Here is a 21,512-nt window from a genome sequence, read left to right as displayed (position 1 = left end):
AGCCCTCGCACAGAAACGAAGACCCAACCCAGCCAAAAATACATAAATAAATTTATAAAAAAACAAACAAACAAACAAAAGAATCTGCCTGCCAGTGCAGGGGGAAAAATAAATAAATAAATAAAATCTACCTTCTTCTTCATCTGTTTGGTGCCCTGTGTTCTAAGTTTATTGATCAAGATATTAATTAGGGCATGCTAAGAAATTAGATTTGATTTTTCCATACTTTTTTCTCTTGGAATTTGGAACCCAGTGTATGCTACAGAAATTAATGTTTTATTTTTTTTACCTCAAATGGGCTCATGATTCAACAGACAAATGTAAAAGACCAGATGTGGAGAACTTAGAAGCATAGAGACAATGGTTGTAGCTGAAACACTTTAGAGGAAGGAGGTAGAGCTAATGCTCATTCAGTCATAAGAAAGAAGAGAAGAGAATTCTGGGAAATGTAGTCCCAGCTTAGCTACATTACACACTGCAAAGATACGATATCTTTTCAACTAAGCAATTCTTTTACAGAGTTAACTCAGATGTATGTCTATATCTGTCATTAATTTGTTTATTAATTTATAATTGTTCTATCTTGTCCATTTGATGAGATACTCTTTCCAAAGGCAAGGAATGATAACTGCTTCATTTTTCAGGTACTCAGCTAGCAAATTTTCAAGACATTCTTTTGGTTAAGAGATTCAGCTTGTATAACTCATGAACTTGTGATAAGCAGATCTTCATGGGTTATAATATATATACAAGGAAGATGGTGGCAAGGTTATCTTTTCTGATGAAAAAGTATATCCCTTAAAACTTCGTTGACATTTAAAAAAATATGTAATAGAATGTTAAAATGGATTTTTTCATGATGCCTGTTTTGCCTGAGAGTCAAAGGCCAATAATAATAGGTGCTCAGTACCCTCACATTTTAAGGTGAGATATTGTACATTCAATGTGGTGTTATTGCAATACCAAAAGAGTAGCCCTAAATTTGTTTGGTGACCCTTTGGCCGTCTCCATCCTCAAAAGTATGCAATATTGTGTCCCTTGGAGCATGAGGGTGTATAGGGAATGATACCCTACTCACGTTTGAGAAAATCTAAAGGCATAGGCTGGTTCACTGCCCTGTGGTTAGCAAGTAAGTCAACACAGCAGTATTGGTTACATCCTGACATCCAGAGTTTGACAGGGCAAGGATATGTGCAGGTATCCCATGGACCAGATGTGGACCTTTAGAAAGGGGCCAGACTTGGGTTGTCAGGGACTCTGCCTGGGAGACGCCTGCAGGATGAAGCAACCCCAGCAGACAGCATCAGGAAGCAGGCACTGGTGAGACTCAAGAGAGCTGAACAAAGAGACGAATCATTTGTGCCAGAGAACCGTGGTTGTAGATTTCCAAAGGAGGGATATCCAAAGAATGACAAAAACACCATGAGAGATAAAGAATTGGCATTCAAACATCCAACACACCCTGATTTACCAGCACTGGACTCCAGCTGCGTCGGGCAAGCAAGATCCTTTTGGCTTTTGCCCCTCTCACTCGTGCTGCACTGACTCTGGAGAAGACAGGCATCCTGGGGAGGTGGGGAAGAGAAGAAGGAGAATAAAGCAGAGGAATTTTGAAGTAGACCCCACCCCTCCTGCAGGACCTGGGAGCAGGATAGACATTTAAAATTGGATGATACATTGAAATTTGACTGTTAGATTGTTCCAGAATGCCCGGGAGTGACTAAAAGAGCTATGAGATAGGCTGGCCCAAGGGCAGGAAAAATGAGTTGACATAGTACAAAAAAAAGACATATTGTTGAAAAGAAACAACCCACTGCAGTTTATAATTAAAAAAAAAAAACCCAACGTTTAAAAGGTGTTGCTTTCCATTATGTGCTTCACGTGTTTGTTGAAAAATCAGAAAAGTATCCACAGCCTCTCCCACCATTGTTACCATTTCCAGGGTGCCCACAGCTGTTGGAGCCTCTCTGCCCTTTTGGTTATATGTTAATCAGATTATAGGCTAAAAACTCTGTAAGGCTGTAAAAGGCAGAAGTAGGCAACTAGGATTTTACAACTGAAAAAAAGATACCTAATAAGAGGATGGGTGATCTAGGAAGGTGAGTAGAAGCATCTGGAAAAAGTGTTGGGAAGCCATTCCACAGCTACCCTGAGAGAAAAGAGGTTTGGGGAGATCAAGAGAAGAGAAAGAACATTGGCCTGGTAAAATGTGAGGTAAGATGATTTAAGGACTTTTTTTTACTGGGTTATGAATTGAATGTGTTTGGTATTTTTAAGGAGTCTCCAGTACAGATTCACCTTCAGTTGTCAAAGTAGGAAAATACATAGAAATGAAAATAAAATAATAAAAGTCACCTATGATTTCACAACCAGAAATGAACTATTCTCCTTTGTTACGTTTCTTTGTAGATTTGTTTTCAATACACATTTGATTTTCAAACAAACTATAATCACATTTTACATACAGTTTCATAACCTGTCAGATGCTCAATATTTAGGCTGCTGCTATCACATGAATGTGATTATAAAAGGCCTCTGTGGTGTTTTAAAGACTGAAGGAACCACCCTCAGAGCTAAGGACTGTGATGAGTATCATGGCATCTCTGGCTAGGAATGTACCTCCACTTCTGATTTTTCCATTTAGGAAGCTATTTCCCTTTTAGCTTCTCAGCCCTTGAAACTGTTCTTCTTTCCAGGCATTCTCTTCTCTGGTGTCCACATGGGTACCAAAGTTAGAGAAGAGAGTGGAGTAAGGAATTAAAAGATGATGGGACCCTAAAGAAATGTTTGTGAACTTTTAACTCTGGGGAGTCTTTTCAATTTATTTGTCAATGACATCACCTAGCCCCTAGTTGTCTTTCCAGAAATGAATAATGGGAGGTGAACTCAAGAGAAATGTATTAGAGACTTCCCTGGTGGCGCAGTAGTTGAAAATCTGCCTGCCAATGCAGGGGACACGGGTTCGAGGCCTGGCCCGGGAAGATCCCACATGCCGCGGAGCAACTAAGCCCGTGCGCCACAACTACTGAAGCTCGCGTGCCTAGAGCCCGTGCTCTGCAGCAAGAGCAGCCACTGCAATCAGAAGTCCACACACCGCAACGAAGAGTAGCCCCTGCTCTCCACAACTAGAGAAAGCCCATGTGCAGCAATAAAAGACCCAATGCGGCCAAAAAAATAAATAAATAAAAAAGAGAATTGTATTAAATTTTTATGTAAAATGAAAACTTAAAAGTCAAGCAGAATCATCAAGGCTTCTCCATGGTTCTTTCACTCTTTCTATTCCCAACTCACAAATCTTGACTTGTACAGATGTATTCACTTTTGGCTCATTAAAGCAATGCTAACTAAAATATTGCTTTATTGTTTTTTTTTCCCCCTCCTAGGCAATAAGTTTATTCTTCTTGGTGGGATTTATAGGAGAGTTCCAAGTTTTTTCAAGGTGAGAATTTTTTGGATTGTGTGTGGAAATCATTAACAATCATTTATTTTAAGGAAATTCTTAACTATGGTCTGATTTTTACATTGCAGCCTGAGCATGTTTAACCCTTCAACACTTTTTTTCTTTCCCTTTTTTAGAAAAGGCAATTATAGAGAAAGTGTGTTTTATTCTTATTCTTATTTTACTTTATTTTATTCCCTATAAGGAAGAAACCTGAAGACTAAAAACACCTCAAGGTTTCCTGCTTCTCCCAGTACCATGGTTTTACCTGCAATTCAGGGAATGGCAGCTGACTTACACATCTTAGAGCAGAATTTGATTTTTAAATGTAATCTTTGCAAAATAGTCTTTGGGATTTTAAAAGTTGAGAGTTTTTTTTAAGAAAATAGGTTTATCGGCTCTTGAGACCTGGAAAAAAGCCAGCATCATTTACTCACGGCCTTGCTTTGCTTTCACTGTCTGATGGGAGAGGACCAGGTCGGTTTACCTCATCGAACTGTCAGAACATGTGTCTGGAGATGTGCCAGTGACTGGGACACAGAGGAGCCAGACGGTACTGAGAGTAGAGGGGGTGATTGAGATCTTGAAAGAGTTGATTTCAATGCAGGTGTGATAAGGGCTCTGTGAGGGGACTGGACAGGGTGCACAGAGGAGGTGAGGCCAAGCGAGCTTCCCTTCCCAAGCCTCGGTGTTTGGGGAAGGCCTCTGCCTGTCTCTGGGAGACAAAATAGACACATAGCATTAAGTTCAGATTGTTTAAAGGCCAAAAACACTAAGGCATTTGGATCACTGATGCCATATCAAGATGACAGGTTAGCAAGGTTAGCCCCATAAGGGCACCTGAGCCACAAATGGCACTCCTTATCTGCAGCACCTGGCAGTGCTATGCTTAACTAAGCAGGAATCACCTTGACCTGAGATGTCTCCCAGGTTAGGAATGTACTCAAAGTCCAGAAAGCAGGAGTCCCGGTTCCTCTACCCCTTGTAAAGTGTGGTTTTAGGTAAGGCTTCCTTAATCTCTTTGGACTAAGCAACATGACCTCTTGGACACAGCCAGAGTTAAGCATTGTAAGAGAGTCAGCTTGCCATCTTCCACATGCATTTTATTTGGGTGGAATTCTTGGAGCTCAACTTGACGCTACTGTACTTGGGTGTGTGCTTGAGAAGTGACCTAGATAAACAGGGGGAGCACGTAAAACTCAATTCTCGTCCATTTAGCCTTTGCCAGATTTTGGTTTCCTACTTCTCATACGATTGTTTTAGAGCTTGTTGTCTCTCAGTTAAATTTCTGTATAGCTCTTCAATTCATCGTCCAAAATCCTGTCAAAGGCCATGATACCTTCCTTTTATATGTTCTCACTTAGCCTTCCAATTTTAGACACTCTCTTATGTGTATTTCCACAACGCATTATACTGTACACATTTCTGTTAGGAAATCTATCTCATTAGCTATACTGTACAAAGGATCATGATTATTGTGTTATGATTATTTGTTTACACATCTGTGTCTTCATCCTCCCCTCTACCAATTGCCAGTATCCTATCTCTTTTATGTATATAGCTCTAGTGTCTAAATAGTGCCTGGTACATTCTAGATATTTCATAAATGAAATTTAATAAATCTCTGAAAAAGTGAGTCCTTCCCACATATATTTTTATATATTTTGGGATCCTCTTGGTGCCTCTTAGGAAAAAAATTGTGAAGCAATTTTTGACTATTCTTGCCAATTTTTTGTCTTCTCTCCTACCTTTCTGTCGGCTTTATGATGGACAATTTGACACAATGACAGTGCCTCCTCGCCAGTCAATTGCCAGTGGGCTTCCTATGCCCCTTGGTCAGAATGCAATGGTTGTACCAAGACTCAGGTAGGACCATGTGAAAACTTTGTATTTACTATTTATATGTAGAAATAGCTTAGGTGTGGACACAATGGCATTAACTTTTGAATGTTGTTTTATTTTTTGAAAATGTAATTAGTAATTTTGAAGGGAAAAAGTATGATTTATTTCATACTTAATATTGTAATAAAAAATTTCTGCATTCTCATTTTTCTTGCAGGACTTTTCTAAATCTTACATTTGAGCCTAGAAATATACATAGGAGAGACACTAAAAGCAACTCACTAACTCTTTCACTATCAGAGAAATAAGAATATCATGAAATGAAGTTAGTAGATAATTCAAAATTTCATATTTACTGGATTCAACTTTTCTTTTCATTTGAAACAAACACTAAAGAGTAGCAAAATAGCTGCTTCGCTTTACCTAACTAATAGTGAATGACCATGGAAAGTCAAACATTTTTAAAGTTTAATACAAAAGTAATATAAATAAAATACCAGACTTGACTGGGAGATTATAGAGTACTTCTAAAAATGTCCGTTTTTTTCCTTATTATAAATTAATCATTGGAGAAAATGATTTATAGTTTTATAAATGAAATAAAATGGTTTATTTCTATATAAATAAAGAAAACACTACTTATAATTCTACCATTTAGAAGAAACCAATATGTCAGCATTTTAGTATTTACTCTTTCAATTTCTCGTCTTTTCTTTTTTATTCCATGTAAGCACAGGTCTGCTTTATTCTTTTTGAATAGCTACATGGCATTTTATTGTATGAATGTACATTTAAAAAATTTAATTAGAGTTCTACTGACTGGCATTTGGGTGTTTCCTCAATTTATTTTCTTTCTATGTGCTTATGGTTTTTAAAATAGGATTATTTGATCATGATTTTATATTCTATTTTAACTTAACATTATACTGTCAGCATGAATTTTGACAGCTGAATTATGTTCCATTATATGTATATACCAATCTTATTTATCCACTTCCTATTGTTTGAGATTTAGGTTATTTATATATTTTGTTATTAGTGTTTAGTGAACACTAACATTGTTATTAGTGTTTAGTGAACATTTTTGCACATAGATATGTCTTTTTTCTGATAATCATCTTAGGATAAATTCCAAAAATACAGTGTTGGTTTCAAAGGTTCTGAACATTTGAATGGCTAAATTTTTTTTTTTTGTATTGAGATACAATTGACATATAACATTCTATTAGTTTCAGGTGTATAACATGATTTGATATTTGTAAAAGATTTTAAAGGTGGTTCAGTTTAGATAAAAATGTGCACTTAAAATCATTTTAAAATTATTAAAATAACAGAACCATATTATAGAAGATAACTTGTGTTTTGAAGCATCGTCATTATCCTCATTTTTCTTATTTAGTATCTACATGAGGGGTATTTACAAAACAAGTTACACAAGTAACTAGGATTTGGTTTCTGGCAGATATAATATTAGATGACAACTCTGATTACAGGCAAACAGGTACATGAATAACAAAACAAAAGTCAAACAAACACCAACTTCAGAAAACATTTTTATAATTTAAAAACAAGTTAAGAAAGAACATTAAATAGAGGTAGATAGAAGGTATTTTTCATATGAGTAATTTTTTTGTGTGAATGTCATCATGCTTAGATTATAAAAACAGAATTTTCACCCAGAAGAAGACAAGTGAAAATGAAAAAGGGGTCATAAGATCAGAATTTGATAGGTGAGAATGAGACCCTGAGAGCAGACAGCCATCAAGGTCATCCTGGTGTCTATGGAGAAGGAAAACATTACTTATACGACAACGCAATCTATGCTTTGGAACTTCAGAAAAGCACGTTACTAAGCCACGTATAAGAGGTGTCTTCATCAATTAAATACAGAAACTAAAAACTTACTAAGAAACTGTACTGAGTTCCATTCCTCACTCATACTCCTCTATGACTCCTCTGCTTAGACGCAATGAAAGCCCCAGGCTGTTGCAAACCTGCTCAGAGTTCAAATTACATATCTGTGACCCTTTGTTCCAATTTAGGATGAATGAATAGATTCAACTTTGGTTTGTATATCTAGTCTTCCCTGTTGCTAAAGGTTTAAATTCTCTGGAATCTCAGATTTTGTCCATTTTTATTAACTGGTAAGAGTTGAGTATAGGAAGAGGCTTAAAAGATGCACCTTTGATTGCCTTTGGGAAGGAAAATTATTTTGCAGATCTTTCTTTTTGTTTAAACATTAGATACATGTCTTCATATTGAGTAAATGAATTTTAGAATGAATTAGTTTTCTCATTTGCCTTAGAGATTTCCTCAAATTTTTTTCTACCCCCTCCTACCTCACCCCACCCTAAGATAGGCCTTTGACATCTTTCCCATTTCAGAGGTCAGTAATTTTGGTTGTCCAGTAAAGTATCATTGTAGATGTACCTTCACCTGTGGACCACTTAGGCTTCTGTTTTGTAAATTTGACTTCCATGTTAGCATATATGTCTCTCTGGATCGTTTTTCCTCACCTTGCCTTCCTGAAGAAGGCTTAAGGTTCAGCTCAAATTAATTACCACCACTTTTCTAAAGGTTTCCCTTACTCCTGTTCATCTTAACTTCCCTTCCCAATATGCTTACTCTTTCTCCAGCAAAATTCACTTCACCTTTTCTAATTAGCTCTTGGTACATTGCTTTGGCAAAAAATTAGTCATTTTGTGTTGTGATCTGGTCTATCCAGCATACTTTCTTAAAGATTCACTAATTTTTTTTTCATTCAACCCTAAGAGTAAATATATAACTGGGAGTGCTCTATAAATAATAACCCAAGTGTCACTGTACTCAAAGACAAGTGGGTTTCTGGGTGCATTGATTTTGTAGGCTTTACTTCTGTAGTACACCAGAACAATTTTACAAACATTATTTCTCCAACTGTATTAATTTATCCCAGATTTTATTTCTCAGATAAAGGAAACTGGAGATATTGAAAAGCTATTTGGTTTGTATTTAGACTCGCAGGCGGTCAGTTGCTGTTTATGGGCAGTATGGCGGCCATCCCTGTGTTGGAAGTGCTTTTGAACCACAATCGTGTGAACCTACACAAGGATGTCCAACAGAAGAGGGATGTGGAGAACGTTTCAGGTGTTTTTCAGGTATTTGCTTCCCATAGGTTCGGCACGCAGAGTGTAAGTTCAAATGCTATTTGTTTAATTTGCTCAGTATGTATTTGTTGAATTGTACTGCATTTATATTAGCCTATAAGTTAATTTTCCCCCAAATCAGTTGGATTTTTATTGGCATATTAGTTACACACTTAACTGTCATTCTTTTAAATGCATGGGTGTCATCTGGTAATAAAGGTGGGGATACTCTTTGCTTCTTTGAAAAAGAAATATGGCTATTGACAGACCCAAGCAGTTCTTGACATTGCATTTTTGGTGAAGATGTGGAATGAGTCTGGAATGAAGACTGAAATTGGGCAAAAACAATATTACTGCCCAAATTATTTTTATTTTTACAAGAAAAGCAACTCTAATTAGTTAATCAAGGAGCAATACGGGTCATCTCTATGCATGGAGAAATGAAACAGTTTTGGATTGAATAATATTTGACCTATTGTCTATGTTGCATTTGTGCAGAAAGGTTAATTCAACAACTTTCAGCAAACATTTATTATTCTTGTTATGTTCCAGATACAGAAATGAGGGTTGTGGATGTAGAATGAAACACATAGCCTCTTCCCTCAAAATTCTTAAAGTTTTGTGGGCAAAATAGTACATAAATATTTCCTGTGTTAGACGTGTTTTTTAACAATACCTGTCAAACTCCTATTGTACTTTCAAAACCCAAATCAGATGATGCCGCCTTAGGGAGACCTATCCTAAAAGCCCAACTGATAGAGCTATTTAACAGATTACTTTTCTGTGTTCTCTATGTACATTGTATCATCTGTAATCTGAAGTATTTGTTGCCCTGGATATCTTTTGGTAGACTGAACTCCTTGAAGGTGTGTATTATATTTCTTTTATTTTTGCATCTGGAGTGTGTGGTACATAGTAGACTCTCAACAAATGTTTGCTGCATTGGATCAAGTGACAGCATAGTGGGATGTGCTATCAGGACAGTTTTGTGCCATGCATACTATAAGGGCACAAATGAAGGGCATACATTGTAGCTTGTGGGGCAAGGGTGGTTTCTGAGAGGAGGTAATGTGTGATTTGATTTTTGAAGAACTGTAGGTGCAAAGTCAGTGGAGATGGCAAAAAGGTTGGTCTTTGATTTATGTAAGTGATCCAGTATGACTAGGGCGTAGGAAGCTAGTAAGAGAACGGTTGGATATAATGCGGAGGGAGGCCAGGGCTAGATCATCTGGTACCCTCTAGTGCTTCCTTGTGCTTCTGGTACCCTGGGCTTATATCTATCACAACAATTACATTGCTGAATTGTAATGATCTAACTTCATACTCTTTCCTATTAGATTGTAAAGTATATGAAAACCCTGGTGAATACCCTTTTTATTCATATTTGTATCCCAACACCCAAGAGTGTCCCGAACAGAGAAGGTGCTAAAGAAATGTCGAATTTTAATCTTTTAATCCAGTTCTCATGCTCTCAAAGCATATATATCTAAATCACCAAGAAAAACAGCACTTTGGCATCTTGGTCAGTGATTACAGAAGAGAAATGGAAAGTTGAAGGGCAGGAAGTCAATCTGTCTTCCCAGTGATTGATTGGCATTGAGTAATTTTGGAGAATTCAGACAAAGTGCTTAATGGCTATGGGTGAAAGCCTGGAATTTGAATTCAGGTTCTATTTTCAATTTTGTGTCCAGCCAAGGTCAGAATCAATTTGCATGTTGAAAAATGAGGACCAAAATAATCAGCAGTCCTTCCCTGGGCACTGAGGGTGTATCTCAAACTCACATTAGAGTATCAGTGTTGTGTTGAGGGTCCAGGGTGAAATCTTTTGATCCCAGGTAGCGTTTTCCTTTTCACCTCTTTTATTTTTGTGTGGTGGCTTTTCTTGTGTTCAGGTCAGTGCATCAGCAGATCTTTGGTTTGCAATGGGGATTCTGACTGTGAAGAGGACAGTGCTGATGAAGACAGGTGTGAGGACTCAGAAAGCAGGCCTTCCTGTGACCTCGATAAACCTCCTCCCAACATAGAACTTACTGGACAGGGGTAAGGTGTTGGGTGTCTTCCTGTACACATCGATGGGTTGTAGTTTTTATTTTGTTGTGTTTTATTTTGTGGTTTGGTAAGTCTAATAACAAATCACCTAATAGTCAAGACTTTGCTTAGAGCTCTTTGCCACATCCTGAAACAATTTAAAAATTCCTATCTATATACCTGTAAATATATGTGGTAAAGCATAGAGGGACAAGTTGTCCCTGGACTGTTGGGTTTAGCACTGAAAGTCCTGCATCTAAGGAAATCCTTCAGACCTGGGAAATCCTGGCCAGTCAGTCCCCCTATGGGAGGGAAGGGGGGAGAACTAATTCAATGATGTGGGGCTACTTAAGGGAACGAAGAGACAACAGAATGAGAGCAGCGGAAGAAGAGAGAAAGTGTGTTGGAACACTCAGACTGAAAAGTAATCACCTAAACTAGCTGGGAACTTTCAAGTGAAGTTGAGGCAATCCTGTTAGCCTTTTTAAAAAGAATTCTGAAAAACTTTTAACGGTCAGACCCAAGTTAAAGTTTCAAGGTTTTAAGATAATCTCTTTGCTTAGATGTGATTTTTCTATACTACTATGAAATTCATTAATGGAAAAATGGTAAAGTTACTTTATAGAGTATACCAGTTAGCATGCTAAGAGGCCGACTAGTTGTAAATCATTGTAGAGAGTTCTCTCTCTTCAAGAGTAATCTTAATTGTTTGGTTTTTTCTATAGATTCAATTCAAAACCAGCTGTTGCCATAGATACAAAAGGGCTGTGTGTTTCCTAAATAAGTTCTTAGGCTAAAAGGATGTTGGGTTTCCCCAGCTATTAGTTTTAACCATTATAGCAAGCAGGGGGAGTTGGGTAATGCATAGTGTGCTCTAGGAGGCTTTTTATTTGAGCTCTCCCAGAGATGTTTAACTGTAATGTATTTCAAGAATATCTAGAGTTCTCTAATGATGCCTGTTTCAGCAAGTGGTGTTTCTAGTTTTTAACAGCCTTTTCTTCTTTCATTTTTTTAAAAACAGTTACAATGCGCTCACAGGCCAGTTTAGGAACAAAGTCCTCAACACTAAAAGTTTTGGTGGTCAATGCAGAAAGGTGTTTAGCGGGGATGGGAGAGATTTCTACAGACTGAGCGGAAATATCCTCTCCTATACATTCCAGGTACTTAATTACATTGATTTGATTTCTTTCTAATCTGTGAATTGTTGCCAGAGATCGTTATTTATATGATATTGATTTTTTTTGGTATTTTGTTGAGAATTTACTTGTGGCCTCATATGTGGTCAATTCTTAGAAATGTCTTATATAGGCTTAAAAAGAATACATTTTCTTTTTTTAAGAAATGTTTTGTTTATTCTTAAAATTTTTTAATACAATTTTTAAAGCTTACTTTCCATTTACAGTTACTGCAAAATATTGGCTCTATTCCCTGTGTTGTACAATACATCCTTGAGCCCATCTTACACACAGTGGTGTGTACCTCCCACCCCCTCACCCCTATATTGCCCCCCTCCTTTCCACCAGTTTGTTCTCTATATCTGTGAGTCTTCTTCTTTTATGTTACATTCACTATTTAGGAATATATATTCATTAAATCTGTGTTATAGGGCAATGATACTTTTAATTTATGTCATTCAAGCTGAAATATCCATTGTCTCATTTCGAACTCCATACTCCATGTGGGTCCAGAACCTGATGGTCTGTCCCTGTGTGGGTGTTAAAACCCAAGGCCCTGCTCATGACTGGTTGTGATAGTCTCCTAACCACTGCCACAGTGTCACGTTACTTAAAAATGTTTTTTTTTTAATTATGAAATATTTCTATGTACAAAAGACTGTGAATAACATATACTTGCAGTTTGGAGAAAACTAATAATACAAACAGGACTATATATGCCCACCACCCACCTCAAGAAATAGAATATTACCAGTGACTTAAAGGCTCCTATCTACCTCTCTCTGTCACATCTTCTCTACCTGTACTGCCCATACAACCACTATCTTATATTTTGTATTAATCATACAAATGAGCTTCTCTAGTGCAGACACCAGGAACTCGAACTGCTGCTTTGTAGGCTATGTTTAGGTTACACTTCACTAAAGTTTCCAAAACCTATATATGACCAATCTATACCCCACCAGCAGTGTGGAAGAGTGGCCTGTGTTCCACATCCTTGCCCGCATCCACACTGCCACACTTTAAAATTTTGTTTATGGTCTCAAGGTTTCCTCTGCAGGCTTCTGCTTCTTGCAGGCTGTTTCTGTCATACACACGTAAACTCATCCTGTTGATTGATTTCAACACAAAATCTACTCACACAAAACAGTAATGGCTTTAGGGGAAATTCCTGAAGATTTAGAGGGAACATAGAGGAGAGATTGTCTACCTCACAGTGCCAATGCATCCGAGGAAAACAGTCAAGATCCTCTATCTTAAATTGTCTGTCCTTCCACAACCTAAGCCAAAAGAAGTTTCTGGTCTCATCCTGTTTTAGCCTCTTTCTTGCTCATCTCTTCCAAGATCTCCTCTCTCATGCCTTTCCTCCCATCTTCCCAGAGCTCAAAAATTTCCAGTTCAGCCCTCCTTACTGATGACTCCCAAATTTGTAAACCAAAACTATTAGGATATTCAGAAGGAAGGGGCTTTAGTTTACCAACATTAGTCATCTTCAGAAAGCAGTTCTGATTATGAGGAGCAAACCCACCAACCTCCGACTTATAATGGAATTAAATTACATTTAAGAGTTACTGAATCATGAAAGTAGCAAGTGGAACTGACTTGAAAAATAATCATAGCTACCAATTTTTGAATATTTCCTGTGGCATCTGCACTATTTTAGGCAATTTGTGTAATTTTAATCCTCACGACATCTGTGGAAAGTAAGTAATATTTTACTGTTTTATATATATAGAAATTGAGGCTCAGAGGACTTCAGCAGACTTGCTTCAAGTCACCAAATCAATAAGCAGTAGAGCTTGGATCCAGTCTGTCAGATTTCACAGCCCTTCATTTTTCTAGTATATTTTACTCTCCCAATGTGTTGTATTAACTGCTTTTTTGACTCTAAATTCTGCTTGGTGAAAAACCTATATTGTAATTTACCCTTTGGCCAGAAGGGAGAATGTGAGATAGGCATATAAAGAGAATTTTTTCTCCTCATATTACTAAGAGGATGTGTTGATAATTCTTTCATAATTATAAGGGGGAGAATTGCATATATGTATATATATATATGCATATATATGTGTATGTGTGTGTGTGTGTGTGTGTGTGTGTGTGTGTGTGTGTATGTAGTCAAATTTAGAAAGTTACAGAACAGAGGAGGTAATAAGGGAGAGAATTTCTGACATGGTTGGAAAGGAGACATGCTGGAAACCTGCAGCTTCTGAAGAAGAAAAATAATTTAATAAAAGCATAATTCTGACGTTCGTCTTCTACAGCATGGCTTGGTTTTTGGATTGACATCTGAAATGCCTTGCCAGTCACTGAATGTGAAGGTGTTTGTCAGAGGTAGAGGGAAATTATAGCCTGTTATTTAGGATCCAGCCGAAGGGAAGTGAGGTGGAAGCAATAGGCAGTGAGTCAGTCACTGCAGTGGGAAACCCAGGTGTGAATATGGAGGCGGTCAATGTCCTCAGTTCAAATAGAAGGGGAGCCACTGGGGATTCAGGCCTCTACAGGTGGAACATGACTTTTGGCTTGTTGGAACATAAATGTTAGTAAATAAACATAAAACAGAATAATCAGTCCATCTCTCTTCTAATCTCTGTTTTGGAAATCAGCATGGTGGTTTACCCAGGACAAACCCAGTTGCTTATTGAGTAAGCCACTTACTTTGATGCCATGCACACTCTCTGTTTGCTCATACTTTTCATACCACAAGGAAGCCTTTGAAACATAAGCACATTCCAGCTCCACGGTCACTTTGGGAAGGTGCCACCCTGCTTAGTTTAGCCTGGGAGATGCTGAAAGACTGTCTTGTTTATTCTAAGCATGTAATGAGTTGCAGATGGGAGTGAGTAAAGATTAAGGTGGAGAAAATAACTTCCTGGATCCTCCTGTTTTGATCTTGAATGTAATTCATTATATTAAAAAATTTTTATTGAAGTATAGTTGATTTACAATGTTGTGTTAGTTTCTGATGTACAGCAAAGTGATTCATATATATATATATATATTCTGTTTCAGAGTCTTTTCCATTACAGTTTATTACAAGATATTGAATATAGTTCCCTGTGCTATACAGTAGGACCTATTTTATACATAGTAGTTTGTATCTGCTAATCCCAAACTCCTGATTTATCCCTCCCTCTCCTTCCCCTTTGGTAACCATAAGTTTGTTTTCTATGTCTGTGAGTCTGTTTCTGTTTTGTAAACAAGTTCATTTGTATCCTTTTTTTAGATTCCGCATATAAATGATATGTGATGTTTGTTTTTCTCTGATTAGTTCACTTAGTATACTTCATTATATTTTTTAAAGCAAGATCCTATATGTATATCAAATGAATAACAAAAACGTATTCTAAAGGCAATTTTAACTAATGCTTAGTTATCTGATCCTCTGCTTCCTCTGTTGGTATGTGTCTAGATATCTGAGATTTCTAAATCTACTTTGTTAACAGAAAATAATTTGAATGATAATAAAAGTAGCTCACATATATTAAGAACCTTTTATATACTAAGCACGTTTCAAGTGCTTTAAATAGAACTTTTTTTAAATAATAACCTAAGTATGTAGGTACTGTCATCTACTATTTTTACAGATGAGGAAACTGAGACAAAGAATGCTTAGTAGGGGCTTCCCTGGTGGCACAGTGGTTGAGAGTCTGCCTGCTGATGCAGGGGACGCGGGTTCTGCCCGGTCCGGGAGGATCCCACATGCCGGGAGCGGCTGGGCTCACAAAAAAAAAAAAAGAATGCTGAGTAATTTACCTACAATCACAGAGGTAGTAGATGACAACTATGGGGTCTGAACCCTAGAAGTGTGGCTCAGAGCCCTTGCAGCACACTGTACTTAGGTGGGGTTAGAATATGTATAAGCGTTGATAGGAATGAGCCAGTAGAGAAAGAAAAGTTGAAGCTGTAAGACAGGGAGTAATCAGTCAATTTAATTAGTCCTTTGAAGAGGTGAGAAGGTTAAGAAAAAAAAAATGTCATGAAGAACCTAGGGGTAAGACAGGAATAAAGACACAGACCTACTAGAGAATGGACTTGAGGATATGGGGAGGGGGAAGTGTAAGCTGTGACAAAGCGAGAGAGAGGCATGGACATATATACACTACCAAAGGTAATAAGGTAGATAGCTAGTGGGAAGCAGCTGCATAGCACAGGGAGATTAGCTTGGTGCTTTGTGATCGCCTGGAAGGGTGGGATAGGGAGGGTGGGAGGGAGGGAGACGCAAGAGGGAGGAGATATGGGAACATATGTATATATATAACTGATTCATTTTGTTGTAAAGCAGAAACTAACACATCATTGTAAAGCAATTATACTCCAATAAAGATGTTAAAAAAAAAAAAGAGGTGAGAGGGAATGCAATACAGAAAAAAGACAGAGAAATTAGCCTTAGACAGGGGGAGGAACACCTGCACAGGAAAGGAAGTGAAAGACATTCGTAAGTCTGTAAATTTGTTAGCCAGAAGTGTAAGAAGTCTGTGTCTGATAGTGGAAATGTTTGTAAAGAAAGAAGTTTATCTTCTGAGAGTGAAGGAAATGATTGTAAGATTGGGGGATTGAGATGGGTGCAGAACTTTTGAAATAGATACTGTAGGGAATGGGAGAAAGAATTGGCTAGACATTTAGGGTTGCTGGAATGTATTGAGGATTCCACTGAGGTTGGAAATTATGAATGGACTTACAGTAACACCAATCGATAGTTGTGTGATTTTTCTATAGCAGTGCTAAGGTGCCTGGCTGCGAGCACTGAACAAAGGTTGAGTTTTTGCCTGGCAAATATGGTGGCAGAATATACCTAGGCAAGGTTCATTGGCAGGAGTTAGGTTCATTGGCAAGAGAATAAGAAGTCATGAGCCATGAAGCATAACTACAACATGAAGGAAGTGACAAAATGAAGGTGCTGATAGGTAAAGAGAAGGGAAAGTAAGTTGAAGGGCTGTCTCTATGAGGTTGAATAATAGATATGGCAATAATAGAATGAGTGTCAACAGAGTAAGAGATGTCAGAGTGTAGGATGTTTGAATTTGTGACTTCAGAGGAAGACTCAGTGTGGGGAAATTTCAGGATCTTAGCTGGAAGGAAGAGGGTATTAAAGAAAATTTAAGATCACACTACCTTGAGAAAGGATTCTTGTGGCTATGTGTAGAGTACATGGGAGTGAGGAGACGCTGAACTAAAGTTCTTAAGAGGCTTATCTGCATAAATCATGAATCAAGTATTTGAATTGTACACCTGAAGAAGAGAAAAAAATAGGCTAATTTTTTTTTTTTTTTGCATTGAAAGAAAGGTAGGTAACTTTTCTTTCTTGAGAGAAAAAACTAAATTCTGTGTCTGTCCAAAACCAAATAGGACTGAGACACTATCTAGTGACTCTAGAAATCTCTAGTACATTTTTATTTATTTATTTATTTATTATTATTATTTTTGCGGTACGCGGGCCTCTCACTGACGCGGCCTCTCACTGACGCGGCCTCTCCCGTTGCGGAGCACAGGCTCCTGACGCGCGGCCATGGCTCACGGGCCCGGCTGCTCCGCGGCATGTGGGATCCTCCCAGACCGGGACACCAAGCCGTGTCCCTTGCATCGGCAGGCGGACTCTCAACCACTGCGCCACCAAGGAAGCCCCGTTCGTGCCCGGGTCTGGGAGGATCCCACATGCCGTGGAGCGGCTGGGCCCGTGAGCCATGACCGCTGAGCCTGCGCGTCAGGAGCCTGTGCTCCGCAACGGGAGAGACCGCGTCAGTGAGAGGCCCGCGTGCTGCAAAAAAAATAATAAATTAATTAATTAAATAAAGTAATTAAAAAAATAATGTCCTCTTTGTATTCAATAATAATAATGTCCTCTTTGTAGTTAAGAATAATAATATATTCTTCATTTTGACTTGAGCTGAATTTTTGCATTTGACTTTTAAACAAACCAATTTCATAATATAATGAAAATAATGTTGGAATAAAAGGTATGGTTAAATCTATTTTTTCTTCTCTTCTGTCTTTCTTCTAGCATGAATGCCTAATTTTTAACATGGGTAGTGATGAAAGTATTTTTAATATTTTCTGGCATTTTGTTGAATTTCCTTCTAGTCTTTTTTTGACTGGGCATATACTTGCATATTTGTGGTTAATAGGATTTGTAAATATCACATTTACACTTGCTTTTTCATTTAACATGAACAATTTGTCCTCACACTCATCCTTTACGATGGCTGCATAATATTCTATTTTCTTTTTAGCATTTTTAAAAAAATTTTTATTGGGGTATAGTTGATTTACAATGTTGTGTTAATTTCAGGTGTACAGTGAAGTGAATCTGTTGTACATATACATATATTCACTCTTTTTTAGATTTTAGCTTTATTTTTAAAATGTATCATATTCATCATTTAAATTTTCTCTGTGTTTATTTATACTTTGATCTCAAATACAGATATGTATGGACATATAATAAAAACACAAATACTTGTGAAAGGAGAGTTACTGATCTGAATATTTATATAGAACAGACTGAGAGTCATATTTCATGTTGTTTTATTCTCATGGTGACTGACATTTTTAGCAAGATAGTTGCCTATGATTTAAAAAAAACTTAAGATTTTTTCATGAAGATTCAGATATATCTCTTTTCTTGAAAAATCAGATATCTGTCAGTGCTAGAACCTGTAGTAATATATAGGACTGTTGGATGGATTTGAGTGTTGGGTACCTTTTAGACCCTTTTAGACAGGGTGTGTGCTCACTTCTTCATTACCCCGCCTTCCACTGGATGCTTCCAACATTTATATTACTTGCCAGTCCTCTGTGGGCATTTCATTTTGACACTTGATCTAGGACAAAATAAAGGATAAAGAAATAGTAGTCTTCATGAATGCTGGAGCTGTCCCTTCTCAACCACATGTGGCTATCCTGTTGTCTGTTTTTAAATTTGTTTGGGATGACTTTTTCTTCTACCGTCTAGCATAGGAAAAACAATACCAATCTTAACATTTGTTCAAGTCGAACAGAATTAGAAATTTAAATCCACTACTGGATCACATAGAACATTTCAAAAACAAAGCCCCAGAGATCTAACTTTTTCATTTTCTTTATAGGTGAAAATAAATAATGATTTTAATTATGAATTTTACAATAGTACCTGGTCTTATGTAAAACATACATCAACAGAACATTCATCATCTAGTCAAGGACGCTTCCTCTTTTTTAGTTCTTCATCTTCTTCGTACAGTTACTCTTCAGATACTGAAGAAATCCTTAAGGAAAAGGTTAGTATGAAATATATTAGTTAACTTTTCCATATTTTACTGGTTTAGGTATTTCTAACATTAACAGAAGTGCATTTACTAAAAGAATCAGCTTTCATTTTTTAATTAGGGCATAGTATCTTCTTCAAAGAGATAATCCAATATATTTCTTTAAAAGGTATGGTTTTTGTCTTGTTAATTCTCTTTGATAACACATTTATTTGCACTTTTTATTTTCTCATTGAAGTATCTGTTCTTATTTAAAAATCTAAAAAAAAACTTATTACTTTCAAATCTTCTAGTTAAAACTAGCCTAAATCTCTAATTCATGATTACTGATGCTACTATTTTAAGTATTATATACAATTTCAAAAATCCAATGAAATGTGCTTCCGAAACACTAATACTAGAGTTTTTTAAAGAAGGTGCATGAAAATAAAAGATGTTAAAATACTTTATTACTTTGGAGATACCAACATTTTCATCCGAGGAGGTTAAAAGCCTTAATTTTAGATACTCTGTTGTATTGAGATACTAAAACTTTCATCATGGGCAACCTGAACAGTTGAAATGAATTGTTCTAATTGATTCACACTTACTGCTGAAGAATTTTTCAGGCTGATCATCATTCATAATATACATAATTCATCTCATTCTTAAAGTCAGTAACTTGATTAATAGATCACATAAGCGAGGTATAAAGGAATATAATTTTGTTTTATGACTAAGAAGTTGATTGTGGAAATATGAGCTGTAAAAACATTTATTATATCCATATTATATTGTTCACATAAGTGAGGATTTGGTGTAAGGTAGCTCTGTCTTGGACATGAAAAGATGCTTAGGAAGGGTTTAAAAGACCTCATTATAAAGTAGCTTACCCTGTAAATACTCCAGTATGGGAGATAAATTATATGGTCACCTTACCTATAAGTCATTGTTACGATTGTGGACTCTAGGGATATTATATCCCTGTTTGTGAGATTATTTAGCAGTTAACAATGTTGAATCTTTTTTCCTAGTTGAGGAGGGCATAACAACTTGGTCTTGGGGGTTTTAAAAGGTGTGTATAAAACCAGTTACCATGTCATCACTCAGATGTTATTTCTGTTTGGGATTCTGAAAATTCCTTAGATTGCTTCAAGTGGGTGGGCCCAGAAGAGACCTCATTATGCATCCAAAATAAAAATTCATTTAGTCTGCATTGATGGAGGTGGCTATTGATGGAGACATTGGACAAGGAACTATTTCCATTGCCTTTTAGTCTTCATCCTAAAACTCCTTTTACTCTTTCTTCTTCCTATAGAGTTATCAGTTGTTGGTTCTTCAGAACACTGTTGAAGTGGCTCAGTTTATCAATAACAATCCGGACTTTTTACAACTTGCTGAGTCATTCTGGAAGGAACTCTCCTACCTTCCCTCTCTGTATGACTACAGCGCCTATCGAAGACTGATCGACCAGTATGGGACACATTATCTTCAGTCTGGGTCCTTAGGAGGAGAATACAAAGTTATCTTTTATTTGGACTCAGAAAAAATGAAACAAAGCGGTAGAGTATTAAAAATATTGTTATATACAAGCATTGCAGGGATTTTAATTAGTAGTTAAACTTTAGAGCTTTGAAATATGACAAATAGAGATTAAATTGCAAAAGAATCCAAAATTGCAAGAATCTGTTATACTCTACTCAGAATCTTCCAGGGTTTAAGAAAAAGCCTGCCTACTCGTTTGGATAGTACCCTGAAGTGAGAGTTAAGCCATTATCATTATTGCTATCTCTAGAGGGTGTTGATTGGATTTTTAGAATACTTTTTAGTCTTCTCCGTTTCTCAGATTAAGTAATATTCCTCGAGGAAAACTAATGAGGAGTTTACTGATATTGCAGAAATCAAAACGTTTCAATGAAGTCTTTTCTTATTTACCTCTGTTCTTTACCACTCACATTCCTTTAAAAAAAATCTGCTCTGGATATCGTGAGTTTGCTTACTACCTAAAAGTTGTAACAATAGCTTAAATTTATTGGATGCCTTCTTCTAGACAGGCAGGTTGCCTATGTTAGCAATAATCCTCACTGCTACCGAGTGAAATCCAAGGGCATACTGATTGTAAGCCGGTCTAACTGGCTCCAGCATCAACTTAGCTTTTTCCTTACGCTATGTTGCTGCAGGAATTGCCTGCTTTTTATTAGACTCAGGGCACGCTACTGAGTTCATACTTGGTTGACTTCACAGTGAGAGGATGTTCCTCACCAGCTGCTGCCATGTTGGAGAAGAGTGTGTATCCTAGTATCCATTCCTCCTTTCCAGAGACCTTTTGGCTTATTTACGTTCCAAGTCCAACCTGCTCCTTTCCAACTTTGTCCTGAAGCTCGTGGCCACACTTGCTTCTCTATCCCAAATCATCTTGTTAGCATCTTACTCTTCAGTCAAGACTTTCTTACCACCTTGAAGGAGAGTAAGACTGCTTACCTGAGATTCAGAGGAGGTCTTGTAGCCTTCTCTTGTGAGTGAACTACAATATTTTTCTGTGTTTCCATTGACTATTTTTTTTTCTATTGGGCTTAATTTTTACCAATTAAGATTTAATTAGAATGTGAGCTTTTCCAACCTCAGCAGGTTGGAAATGAATGCACAAGCACAGGTTTTTGTAGCAACAACAGAGGGAATA

At 37.1% G+C, this 21,512-nt stretch overlaps 1 protein-coding gene across 2 annotated transcripts in view; it reads left to right on the top strand.

Annotated features, from left to right (window-relative positions):
- C7 (complement C7) overlaps positions 1 to 21,512 on the top strand; it is a 53,466-nt gene that overhangs the window by 2,501 nt on the left and 29,453 nt on the right. For both annotated transcript variants that reach the window (XM_082836911.1, XM_082836912.1), the window contains exons 2-8: positions 3,384 to 3,439; positions 5,230 to 5,305; positions 8,277 to 8,418; positions 10,299 to 10,446; positions 11,456 to 11,594; positions 18,695 to 18,865; positions 20,151 to 20,394. In XM_082836911.1, the coding sequence (XP_082693037.1) occupies positions 3,384 to 3,439; positions 5,230 to 5,305; positions 8,277 to 8,418; positions 10,299 to 10,446; positions 11,456 to 11,594; positions 18,695 to 18,865; positions 20,151 to 20,394 (976 nt within the window). The remainder of the gene's footprint in view (positions 1 to 3,383; positions 3,440 to 5,229; positions 5,306 to 8,276; positions 8,419 to 10,298; positions 10,447 to 11,455; positions 11,595 to 18,694; positions 18,866 to 20,150; positions 20,395 to 21,512) is intronic.

This window comes from Leucopleurus acutus, assembly GCF_964270905.1.
Source record: "Leucopleurus acutus genome assembly, chromosome: 3".
Lineage (NCBI taxonomy): Eukaryota > Metazoa > Chordata > Mammalia > Artiodactyla > Delphinidae > Leucopleurus > Leucopleurus acutus.
The sequence above is the reverse complement of the archived record's forward strand: the minus strand, read 5'-3'. Positions and strand labels throughout refer to the sequence as shown.